Source organism: Priapulus caudatus, unplaced genomic scaffold (assembly GCF_000485595.1).
Source record: "Priapulus caudatus unplaced genomic scaffold, Priapulus_caudatus-5.0.1 Scaffold902, whole genome shotgun sequence".
NCBI lineage: Eukaryota > Metazoa > Priapulida > Priapulimorpha > Priapulimorphida > Priapulidae > Priapulus > Priapulus caudatus.
In genome coordinates this window covers 52,658-64,699 of record NW_014577963.1, presented here as the reverse complement: position 1 = coordinate 64,699, position 12,042 = coordinate 52,658, and the positions used below count along the sequence as shown (strand labels likewise).

Sequence of the window (12,042 nt, the reverse complement as noted above, 5' to 3'; positions counted from 1 at the left end):
GCGTGCGTCTGTGTGTACGTGCGTGCGTACGTCTGTGTGTACGTGTGCGTGCGTGCGTACGTCTGTGTACGTATACGTGCGTACGTCTGTGTACGTATACGTGCGTGCGTCTGTGTACGTATACGTGCGTGCGTCTGTGTGTACGTATACGTGCGTACGTCTGTGTACGTATACGTGCGTACGTCTGTGTACGTATACGTGCGTACGTCTGTGTACGTATACGTGCGTACGTCTGTGTACGTATACGTGCGTACGTCTGTGTACGTATACGTGCGTACGTCTGTGTACGTATACGTGTGTACGTATACGTGCGTACGTCTGTGTACGTATACGTGCGTACGTCTGTGTGTGCATATACGTGCGTGCATATACGTGCGTGCGTACGTCTGTGTATGTATACGTGCGTGTATTTGTCGTTACGATGATTGTACGTACTATATTGTAAGTACAAGTGTTGCCGCCTATCGTGGAGTTATGTACTATTCGCCAACTCGAGTTGAGCGTCTATACGGGGCTTTAACTCGAGTTAGCTTAACCTCGATCGACTGGCAGGCGAGGCTATAGACACCACCGTGTAAAATCATGGAATAGCAAGTAAGCAAGTATTTGATAGTAAAACTAACCGTAATATATATTGCTATTTTTATTACAGAGGTAGTCCTTACATGCTTGCTGTTAATTACAACCTACTGTTGCACCGTTTTTACCTACATGATTTAGCATTTTCGAATAAACAGGAAATGGCTTTGCATTGTGTGCAGGAGTTTCTATTGTATTGTGGAATTATTAAATTCTGCAAAGACAGTGTACTGGCCAAGCTTTTAATGATGAGAATGTTGTTACTTTATCTGTGTTTGTCTGTACTTTACCTATGTTTGTCTTTACTCAGTGTGCATGTGCATTGTTTTAATAAAGCAATAATCTGAGTTTATCAACATGCTTTTTCATGTCATTTTTCCCTTCTCACATGGACAACACTTTCTACAACACATTGGTCCGATATACGTAATCTCGTCCAAATTAATGATCTTGTTACATATCAGGCCACCACACTTAATCATCCATACTAACAGCAGTTGTCAGAAAAATCTCCAAGCAAGTTGTTACTATGTGTTCTGATAATTGTCTAATACTGGCATTACGATGTGATAAGTTTTCCCTGTACGTACTGCAAGAGCAAACGGCACAAGAAAACAATTCTTCGATAATTGTCATTCACTGTTTATTACTCGTGTGTACACTACAAGTAAACGTGTGAATGTGGAATTAGTTGCTCGCGAGGCTTAATCCTCGTCCCCTCCGTCATCGTCAGCAGCGGCGCCGGTACCCTTCTTCATGTTCTTCCTCTTCACGCGTCCTGGACGTCCACCACCGAATGGCGAGCGCAGAGAGAAGTCTATATGCTTCTGTGAGTCCAATCTCACAATGAAGGATGGGATGTTGACCACCTGCTTGCGCACCCTGGTGAACAAAAATAACAAGTGATACATTTTACACTGCTCTACAGCCTTCCTTTGAAGAGCACATATTCTGTTCACTGTACTATTTAGAAATAGCACAAATGGACTATAGGTTTTGCAATGCCAAACAATGACACTATGGAACTTGTGTTGCACTGCATATGTCATAGAATTCAGAAGTTCTCAGATTGCAGCATTAATCACTCGAGGTCATACCAACCCATGCAAGCGGACTGCGTTTCATCACCTTCTGAACGACCAACAACAGTTTTAATAATGATCATCAACTGTCAGTTACGGTACCTACCACTACACTGGTAACAGACAACCTAGAAGAGTAGACGTTGAGCCTAGCAGCTCAAGTGGCCTACAGAGTTAACGTGGCATTCTGAAGTGGCTGCCCGTGACTAGGATGCCACTACCGCATTGGTCGGTCGCTGGGCTAACAGCAGCAACCAACTTGCGTACTTCACAGCTCCACGCAAACAGACGTGGAGCGAGTGCCCCAGTGGCCTGATCATGAACATATCTCATACTCGAGTCACCTGCACGCGAAAAGGGAAATTCTCATCAGCGATCGCCAGTACATTGGAGACTGTATCGCCTCAATTTCACCGAATGCGGAAGCGACTTCATGGCCCGCGGCACCCCAACCCGGACTTGCAGTCTTGCGACACCCGCGCTATGTGGTTCACTCCAGCCACGCATTACTCCCACGCATGTGCTGCCCCTGCGAGGGCGGTTGTAGTATGTATGTACCTGATGTGTCGCTGGCGAATGAGGACACGGGCATGGTGGATGGACTTGGCGAGGCCGAGCTTGAACACCTGCGTCTGCAGGCGTCGCTCGAGGAAGTCCTCAATGCGCAGACCCAGCACGTAATCGAGCTTCATGCGGCTTTCGTCCAACACACCGACGCGCACCAGACGACGCAGCAGCGCATTACCTAGCAATACAAATGTGCGACACCGCGTGAGCCTATCCCCCAACATTGCGTAGCACCAGACGCATGCTATCTAGCAACATGGCATTTCCCAACAGGCCAAAAGCAATCAATGTTAATCCAATTGCATAGAAGACATCAAAACACCACAGATTTTACAGATTTATTATATTTGTGCACTGATAATTTACACCTTACACTCGCTGGCCCTTACATTTGATGCCAGCGCCAAGAATGTTGAGAAGTCAGAGGATAGCGACCAGGAGACAAGTCACAACTGGGACCGAAGGTAGGACTTCACACTTTTGCTCTACCTCTATTTGGTAGCGGTCATGGCCACAAACAAGACCATCCCACGGAACTAGAGGGTTGCGCTTAGACCACACGATAATGAAATGAAGACGTTAACCAATAACTCGTTCGAACAGCGTAACTTGAAATTCACACACTTAAGTACCTTCAAATAACCTTCTAGCATCCTTCTCCTCTAGAGTAAGCAATTCTCTGGCTCCCTTTCTGATCTTAGCCAGAGTATACTTTACTCTCCATACTTCTCTCTTGTTACGAAGCCCAAATTCACCTGTAGGGATGGCAGTAATTAGTAAATCGGTATAAGTTATATGAACGCATTACATAGCAAAACTCCAATATTAACATCACGCAAAAAAGGAACCAATGTGTCTTCTATGATCAGGTCCTTACCAATAAGCTTCAACTCCTGGTCCAGACGCTCCTTTTCGAAGGGACGTCTTGGAGTGACGTATGTCTTACTGTGTACCGTTCTTATTCGCGGCATTTTGTGTTATGGCTGCAATGAGAATGAAACCACAAACCGTTTAAACGACTCGAAGATAGTGTTAGACCTTGCATACAACCTACCCAAGACTAATAAACTATGCCACTTGTTGGCGCCCGACACACCCGATTTCCTGCCAAGATGGCAGGGTTTTCATTTTAGAGTAAAATGTTGGAGTAAAAACGTACCAACTTGTCAGTTTTACCAGATTACCGTATATAATCGCGTAATAACCGCGGGCGCTTATAAGCCACACCTCAATTTGAATCGGGTAACCAAGTATTGCGCCTAGTTCAGGTATAAACCGCACGTATAGTTTTGTCTCTCTTTTATACAGATTCATAAGCAGATTATGAGCACATGACATGTTTGAAGAGTCCTTATACAAATTCAAAAATATTTCAATCATAGTTAATACTACATTATCAAAACATTTAGGCAAACACGATTTATGCATTGATTTACTGAACGTTAGATTCACCCATTATCGCCCCCGCGAGTGACAAGACTCGATCGATGAACAAATATTTCTCTTCGCGGTATGGCGCACTTATAAACCGCAGAGCAAATACAGGGTTGAAATCTGAGGCCAAATTTGCAGTTATTACGCGATCATATACGGTACTTCAGATTACTTCACAGCTATGCATGTATTGCAGTTTTCTGCCACCATGTCGCCAGTTGTGAAGTTATTGCGTAAAAATACCAAGTTCAAGCGGTAGTACTGAACACTGAACAGACTATTTTACTCTACAATGAAAGCTACTCTACATTTCTGGAGAAAATGCTTCATAGATGGAATGTGGGCGTGGCCTAGTTTAATATTAGGTACTAAGGTAGGCTAAGTGCAGGATGTAGCAGATTAACCTATGCTCTTGTCTCACAGCAAGGGTAAAGGGTTCATTGATATAAGCGCTGACCACAATTCACTTTCGCAATGTGCGACGATGCGCAAATGAAATTTTGACAGCTCTTAGTCTTAGTACTCTTAGTCTTAGTCTTACCACAGGCACTTGTGACTGGCTGGTCGAGGTTCGATAAATAGCAACCTCGTTCTGCGCCTACCGTAGTGTGTATAACAGTGTATATGAGAGAAGGGATGAAACTAAATTTACCGGAAGTTTGCAGGCGACTTAGAACATGCGTCTCTATAGCTAAATTCCAATAAAAACCATCACATCACTTACGTACCTCGATCGGGGAGCCTTATTTATTCCATTGCTGATTACATTGTGCCATGACGAAGCTGTAGAAGTACAATTTGGAGAGAAAATCTGTGCGACAAGCGTGAACCTCACCAACTGCGAAACGGAAGTCGACCAGATGCTTTTAAAAAACGCAATCTGATTGGTCGTACGGTACCGTAGGTACGTAAGTGATTAGATACAATAATGTAACCCAACACAAGAGTAGGGTTACATCGCGAGCCTATTCTTTTCTTTGGAGGAGCCCCTAAGTGATTCACTCAAAGGCTCCTCCAAAGAAAATAGGCTCGCGTTGTAACCCTACTCTTGTGTTGGGTTACATTATTGTATCTACGTAAGTGATGTGCCGGTTTTTATTGGAATTTAGCTAGTCTAGAGACGCATGTTCCAAGTCGCCTGCAAACTTACGGTAAATTTAGTTTCATACCTTCTCTTATATACACTCTTATACACACTACGGGCCGGCGCAGAACGGGGTTGCTATTTATCGAACACCGACCAGCCAGTCGCAAGTGCCTGTGTGTAGTCTTACATCCTTGGCCTTGCACTTGGGCTTGGGCCGGGTAAAGCGTAAGTTTGACTTATCTTGTAATACTTGCCGGTTTTCCCATATTTGGTAGCAAATTCCTATTGTTAATTATAAACTAGACAATTAAATTACACGACTGGGGCATACGGGTTTCATTAGTAACACAAAATCGCTGAACTATACGCAAATTACTTTCCCGAATTAACAACCAAACCTCACCTATCGCTGCCACCGCATGGAAAGAAGGAATGAGGTCTGTACGTGACGTCACTAGCGTATATTGTTCCGCGTGTCCCACGTGTTACGTTTTAACACGTATTATGCAGAAGTTACTTTACCAGTTATTTACAACCAACGTACCATTATTTACAAATAATGAAATAAAGCTATACATTTATGCTTTTTTATGTTTTATTACTATATTCTTAATAGAATAAATAACACGAACTACTTTATTGGAATAATTTAGTGTAACGCGTCTTTAGGTACATCGCTTCCCACAAACCATTGCGCAAAAGTTGACAAAATGAAAGTAGCGAGGGAAATTTAACTGGATGCCTAAGTCGGTAAGTACTAAGTGGTCATAAAACAGCAGGATCACTGTCGATATTATATTTTAATTGTCTTCCTATGTTATAACTCGCTAAAGGTCCGTTATATCGTCTGTCGCAGTACCTGCAGTGGCGTTTCTTATAACGCGTAACCACCTCAGCCTCGGCTCAGCCAGGCACCTGCAGCTGCACAGTGCACAGTGCGTGTAAACAAAAAATACTTGTTGCCCATGACAACACTCAACAGCTCCGCTCGCACAAGTTGCGCATTACCAAAGACCCTATTACACTATTACTAATAGTATATTATGTAGAGGGTCTTTGGCATTACTACAATATATATCGTATATATTATAATATTAATATATAAATTTTAATTTATAATATTAAAGGGATCCTTTACTCTACTCAGTACTCTTTAGGTTTTAGGATTATTTTCAGTTAATTTAGGTTAAAATTACGCTATATAAAAAGTTTCATGGTTCAATCACCATTAGAAATATTTTTAAAAAATGTTTTAAAACTAACGGCTACAGTCTACAGTTTGATTACAACGACGGTGGCGCCACTGAACGCGCACGATCTGAAAAGTTGCGCAAAAACGAATTTTCAGCCAAGGGCTACAGACCGAGGGTGTTTCTTATTTATTAATTTAAAAGCAAAAGTATTGTAATATATTATAAACGACATATAGTTTCAGTTATATTATGGATAAATTTGTCCTAAAATGAACATCGTTCGGTTAAATAGCATTTAGGTATAAATATAATTGCATCTTTGTGATTAGCCCTCGGTCTGTAACGTGCAAAATATATTGGGAAAGGCGCAACTTTTTCAGGGTGGCAGCACGGTTGCGGGTGTCAATGGCGCCATTTAAATTTTATAGCGTTGATGTATAATTACTTATAACAATTAAATTGGGTATCTGGTAACAAGTACGTGTGGGTATAGACGATTTGTTATACAGTAAGTACAGTTGTATGCAGTAAAATCTTAGAGTCTAGTATCCCTTTAATAAGTACGAGACCATTTTTGCAAAATAAATAATGTGCACAAATTTCGGTAGTACCCGGTACGTGATAAAATTTAACACAAAGTTAACACATTCCCATGACTGGGCCATGTCCATGGATCATTGGATGATGGCCATGGCCATGGTGAACATTGAAACGTTAATAATGATTAATAACAGATTATACGTTCCCATGCATGTTGAATTAGTCATTAGATAATAGATTGTCAAGAATACACGTTTGCATTGATTGATTTGATGATGTCACTGACACTGACAGTGCTGCTAGTTCCACACACTTACACACCTACAATTGAAAGACATATAGCTTGTGCTATATTACGTACATTTATAATAACTAAATAAGTATTATCATAATAACATGATATATGCTGTTATTGCTAGGAATGGCAAGAAGACGACTAGAGGCAGCTTTGCAAGTTGGTAAAGATATCGAGAACAAGTCAGTGGATTTCACTTCTATTGGAGTAAGACATGAGATTTCAGTGTCACGAGAACACAAGGGTGTGTACAGCCTCCAGTTTAATTATGACAGCAGCAGTCTGGCCGTGGGGTTGGGATCCGGCTGCATACAGGTAACTATTTGAGACTAAATCAGCAAAATAGACAAAGACAAGACTAAACTGCTGGATTTTATATTATGAAGACAACATACTCTTCCGGTTTATTATAATATTTTAAAACTATATATATATAATATGTAATTAGGGAGGTGTAATAGCGCTGAGACTATGATCACATGTCACAAAGCTTGATGGGCAGCGTGTTGATACACTGATAGCCCAACACTGTTGAGAGACTGAACGTCGATACACATAATAACTATTGCATAATACCGTTAAAACATGACCTTTTATTGGAGCCGTATGGTACTTTTTATGGTCCTTTCTTGACACCCGTAGCCCGTAATTAAAAACAATTGAAATTTGTATAATCTTTAGTTTTGTATTTGTAGATATACGACCCGAAGACCGGTAGGTTAGATAAGACCTTTAAGAAGCCGCTGTACCTGAGTTATCCTGTGATGTCACTGCGCTACAACCCGAAGCGCCAGGACCTGCTCTATGCTGCCAATGCCAAGGGAGTTGTCCTTTCCTGCAAGCCTGACGACGAAAGCTGTGCTGAGATCATTAGCGGTGAGACAGAGAATAACTAGCAACTAGAATTAGCAACCAACTAACCAACCGTGTGTGTTGAGTTGACGGTTATGGCTTTTCAGCAACGTAGACGCCAGTACTGTGAATGTAGACAGTGCTGTAGACAGCAAGCAGCTGATTCTTGCACCCTACCTAGGGGGTGTTTAGGGGGTATGCTCCCCCTATAAAAAAATTTTGAAAATGTTTACGCTATTGTATCATATTGTTGCAGAGAAGAACAATGAGATTAATGCTCTCGACTTCAGCGCAGACGGTTTCAGCTTTGCGACGGCGGGAAAAGATCTGAGCATCCGCATTTACGACACCAACACGAATAAGGTGCTCGTTTGCTTTTGACGTTGACACGACCGCACCTCGCGCCTGATACTCGTGTTTGACGCTGAATCTGAAAAGCTGTACTTAATAAATTCGAATGGATTCAATTGTTTTAATCACAACTGACCTATTCACGAGGCGTGATCAACATGCAGCTTTAGCCAATTTTAAAAACAATGCTTAGTAACGACATCTGCTAGGTCGCGAGAACTCGGCGTGCACCGCATACAAACTTGGTTACCTTGATTAAGCTAGCAACAGTATTCATAGGGAAGGGACCGTGGTCTCGCTCAGGCAGATAGGTTGATTGTTGAGCCCTGGCCACATCACACATACGTTAGCGCAGACCGCTTGCATTTCTGCAGCTGCATCATGAGTACGATGGCTACCACCCGGTCAAGCACTCCGACAACACGTTCAAGGGCCACAGCCAGCGCATATTCGCGGTGCGCTACCACCCCGAGAACAACTACGTCTTTCTCACCGGTGGCTGGGACAACTGCGTGAAGGTAGAGGGCGCTGCTAACGGCATGCGGGATGCTAGAAACATCGGCGGCGGCGACACACGCATGTCAACGAAGTGTGACCGCATTGTGTGAATACCAGCTATGTCGACTTAATTTGATCACTATGGATACAGATGCTGCGTAACATTACAACGTGGTCGATTGCGACGCTGCAGCGTGTTGTTGTCTGCTGTAGGCAACGTATTAACCAGCGAGCCGTGCAGCCGCGATTTGGACGCGTCAGTTTTAAAACTGCACGGCCAAAAAAAAATTTAAAGGAGAACCCCCTCTCATACTCTCCCTCCCCCCGTGAATGCCTACGGCGGTCTTGGCTGAGACACACAAAAATTGCACTCCCAAATATTTTTTCTGCACTCCCACAATACTCATTCCTGGCTAATACCCTGGCTGTAGGTGTGGGACAGCAGAACGCGGGATGGGGTGGAGCGTCTCATCACTGGCCCACACATCTGTGGAGACAGCCTCGATGTAAAGGTAACTAATTGTGCACACATGTGCCGTGCTCTAGTACTATAGCTCTTCGCTTCGCCGCAGGGCGGAGCGAAGGGTAGCCTATAGTACTAGAGCTAACACGTGCCGTGCTCTCATGTCGGCTCTTATTCTTTCTTTCTGCAATGTTATTTTCATACTTCACTTCTTTTTTCGATAACATGTCCCTTATGTTAAGTTGCAAAGTAATTCTATTGCATCAGAAGTGACTAAAAACAAATTATTTACTCCACTAATTTTATTCACTCTTCGTTTTATAGTATGCCCGTTTGTTGGCTGTAAGGTGGTGCCACCTGTTGGGATGAAACATTTATTTTGATGTCGTTGGTTGATACGATGCATGGTTTTTGGCTGCTAAGCAGAGTTGAACTTACAAACAACACTATGGTTACGTAGGCCTATCATTATCTTTCTGTTATACTACCAGCTCTATTTATTAGTTGAAGCCTATATTGTAGTCGCTTCACTCCATTCGTCCAAGTTCAGGTGTATGTTTAGATTTATACACCATAACTGCGAATGATGATGCGGTTTCAAAATTCTCAACTCTCTTGCGCATTTGTGGCTTAGTGGGAACATTTTTCAAGTTTTTAGTTAATGCAAGCATGCGCACTGGAAGGATGCGTCGTGTCGTGTTGTTGACCACGTTTAACCCGCTAGCCGCTTACATCTCCGCTTGCGCCTCACCTCGAACCTCACACCTCGTTCCTCTCTCTCTCTCTCTCTCTCGTTGCCAGGGTTACAAGATGCTGACGGGCTCGTGGACGTCCAAGAATGCCCTGCAGATCTGGGAACACACGAGCGGCAGTCTGGAGCGGACGGTTCCCGTGCCGTGCGGTTCGGGGGGAGAGTTCCTGTATTGCTCGCAGTTCTGCGACAATGACGCTGTTCTGGCCGGCGGCAGCGGCACCAACAGCGTGCAGGCTATCAACAGCAAGACCGGCCAGGTGGGGGCGCCACCGCGTCCGCGAGTTCCTGTCGAGGTTTTTAACGAGCCGATTTCGATTTTAAAGGGTCCTTCTCTGGTAACCATCGGTCAGATTCGGGGGGGGAGAGGGGTCAAAGTGCATCGAATCAGGTCAAAGGTTAGTGTGCTCAGTTTTGTGAGTGGTGTCATCGTAGTCGTGCGACCCTTACTTAACAGGATGCGTTTTTCTTTCTCTCGCTCTCCTTCTCCCGCAGTGCCTCGGCGACGTGAAGTTTTCGAAGCCCGTTCAGGCGATGGACAGCACGCAGGGTGGACGCTGCTTCGCGGTTGGAGGCATGGACGAACATCTCAAGATCGGCTATCTGCAGTGACCGGTTGCACCGCACGCAGACTGACCACATAGTATGACCGCAGCTCGCGCCGTCTGCTAGGGAGTAGACCACCGCCGCTACACACGCATTGCCAATGTTGCGTGCGCGTGTGTGCGTGTGTATATATATATATATATATACATATAGTTGGAAGTTTCCCAGCTTCCATATCGGGCCCACATGCCCCTGAAAGCATGCGTGCCAAGTATTGCGCGGCGGCGGCAGCGGTTTAACTTTCGGTTTTCCTCGATGCTTCCTCCAGGGTTCCGCAAAAACATGTTTACGGCATTGCGCAGCGCTCGTTGACTCAGAACGATATCATGTGATTGGTTTAACCCCCTCCTCACCCATGCACACACGCACGCACGCACACACACACACACACACACACTCACACACACACACACGCACACGCACGCACGCGCACACACACATACACACACACACACACACGCACGCACGCACACGCACACACACGCACACACAAACACCCCCGGGAGTCTCTGCGGTGTAAAAAATGTTTACGCTTCGGGATGGCTGCCTGTGTTTAATATTCCGCGCAGCACCACGGCCACATGGAACAGAGGCAATGTTAAAACCGAAAATTTGATGCCGCCTTGACATAGTTCTAGTTTTCAGTGACTGCACCTGTAATGCGAACGTACGTATACATAAGTTCAGAGCGTGTTTATACGTTCCTGGAACATTTATAGCTAAATATTCGCACAGGCACCACCCACCCCTCCATCTCCCGTTCTCCTTCCCTTTCTGCTACTTCCCTGCGTGCTTGCGCGTATGCGCGTACTTGCGCGTGCGAGTGCGGCGTATGTGCGTGCGCGTGCGCGTGCGAGTGCGGCGTGTGTGCGTGCGCGTGCGCGTGTGCGAGTGCGGCGTATGTGCGTGTGCGTGCGCGTGCGAGTGCGGCGTGTGTGCGTGCGCGTGCGAGTGCCTGTGCGGCGCGTGTGCGTGCGCGTGCGAGTGCGGCGTGTGTGCGTGCGCGTGTGCGCGTGCGAGTGCGAGTGCGGCGCGTGTGCGTGCGCGTGCGCGTGTGTGCGTGCACGTGTGCGCCTGCGTGCGCGTGCGTGCGTGCGTGCAACCAGGTAACCCACAACCTGAGGGAACTCGGGATAATTCGATTTCGCGTTAATCAACGCGTTTCTGCACGACGCCGTCGCGGGAGGCGTCTGCTAAATCGCTCATCAATTCTCACGATGTATTCCGTCGCGAGTTTGCGTGTGCGTGTGCGGGTGCGTGCGTGCGTGCGTGCGTGCGTGAACTCGGTAATCTGCAACCCGACGGAACGCAGTAATTCGCACGCGACATTGCAGCATGTTGATGACGTCAAGAGCTAATAAATATACTTATATAATAGGTGTTTATTCGCTATTGATAACGTATATATAGCGATGAAATGCGCTATATAGCAGCCTGTAAACCGACTCGGTAGGTCGTTGAGTATCAGCCGTGTGGTTTCTTGAGCCATATTCTATATTTATCCATGGCTGGTATCAGACGACATACGGTAACATAGGACATACGATGCCAGACGGCATACAGTAACACACGACTTACGGTCACAGACGACATGCGGTCACAGACGGCATACGGTCACAGACGATATACAGTAACAGGACATATGGTAACAGACGGCATACGGTCACAGACGATATACAGTAACAGGACATATGGTAACAGACGGCATACGGTCACAGACGATATACAGTAACAGGACATATGG

General features: G+C 45.2%; 2 protein-coding genes across 2 annotated transcripts; one reads left to right on the top strand and one right to left on the bottom strand.

The window, feature by feature from the left end:
- Positions 1-1,197: 1,197 nt before the first annotated feature.
- On the bottom strand, positions 1,198-5,182 carry LOC106814309 (40S ribosomal protein S9). Its single transcript, XM_014818609.1, has 5 exons — positions 5,153-5,182; positions 3,106-3,211; positions 2,861-2,983; positions 2,220-2,406; positions 1,198-1,461 (listed from the first exon to the last, which is right to left on the bottom strand). The coding sequence occupies exons 2-5, from the start codon at positions 3,197-3,199 to the stop codon at positions 1,284-1,286; spliced, it is 582 nt and encodes a 193-aa protein (XP_014674095.1). The 5' UTR covers positions 3,200-3,211; positions 5,153-5,182; the 3' UTR covers positions 1,198-1,283.
- A 286-nt stretch (positions 5,183-5,468) lies between these two features.
- LOC106814302 (uncharacterized WD repeat-containing protein all2124-like) lies at positions 5,469-10,304 on the top strand. The gene is made up of 8 exons (XM_014818603.1): positions 5,469-5,499; positions 6,902-7,092; positions 7,473-7,653; positions 7,886-7,992; positions 8,355-8,498; positions 8,910-8,990; positions 9,743-9,952; positions 10,188-10,304. The coding sequence occupies exons 2-8, from the start codon at positions 6,904-6,906 to the stop codon at positions 10,302-10,304; spliced, it is 1,029 nt and encodes a 342-aa protein (XP_014674089.1). The 5' UTR covers positions 5,469-5,499; positions 6,902-6,903.
- The last annotated feature ends 1,738 nt before the right edge of the window (positions 10,305-12,042 follow it).

Excerpts from the sequence above, each read along its gene's own strand:
- LOC106814309 (XM_014818609.1), bottom strand. The coding sequence starts at position 3,199 with ATGCCGCGAATAAGAACGGTACACAGTAAGACATACGTCACTCCAAGA. Across the intron at positions 2,984-3,105 it reads CCAGGAGTTGAAGCTTATTG|GTGAATTTGGGCTTCGTAAC; the intron begins GTAAGGACCTGA and ends CCATCCCTACAG. Across the intron at positions 2,407-2,860 it reads TGCTAGAAGGTTATTTGAAG|GTAATGCGCTGCTGCGTCGT; the intron begins GTACTTAAGTGT and ends TTGTATTGCTAG.
- LOC106814302 (XM_014818603.1), top strand. The coding sequence starts at position 6,904 with ATGGCAAGAAGACGACTAGAGGCAGCTTTGCAAGTTGGTAAAGATATC. Across the intron at positions 7,654-7,885 it reads CTGTGCTGAGATCATTAGCG|AGAAGAACAATGAGATTAAT; the intron begins GTGAGACAGAGA and ends ATATTGTTGCAG. Across the intron at positions 8,991-9,742 it reads GAGACAGCCTCGATGTAAAG|GGTTACAAGATGCTGACGGG; the intron begins GTAACTAATTGT and ends TCTCGTTGCCAG.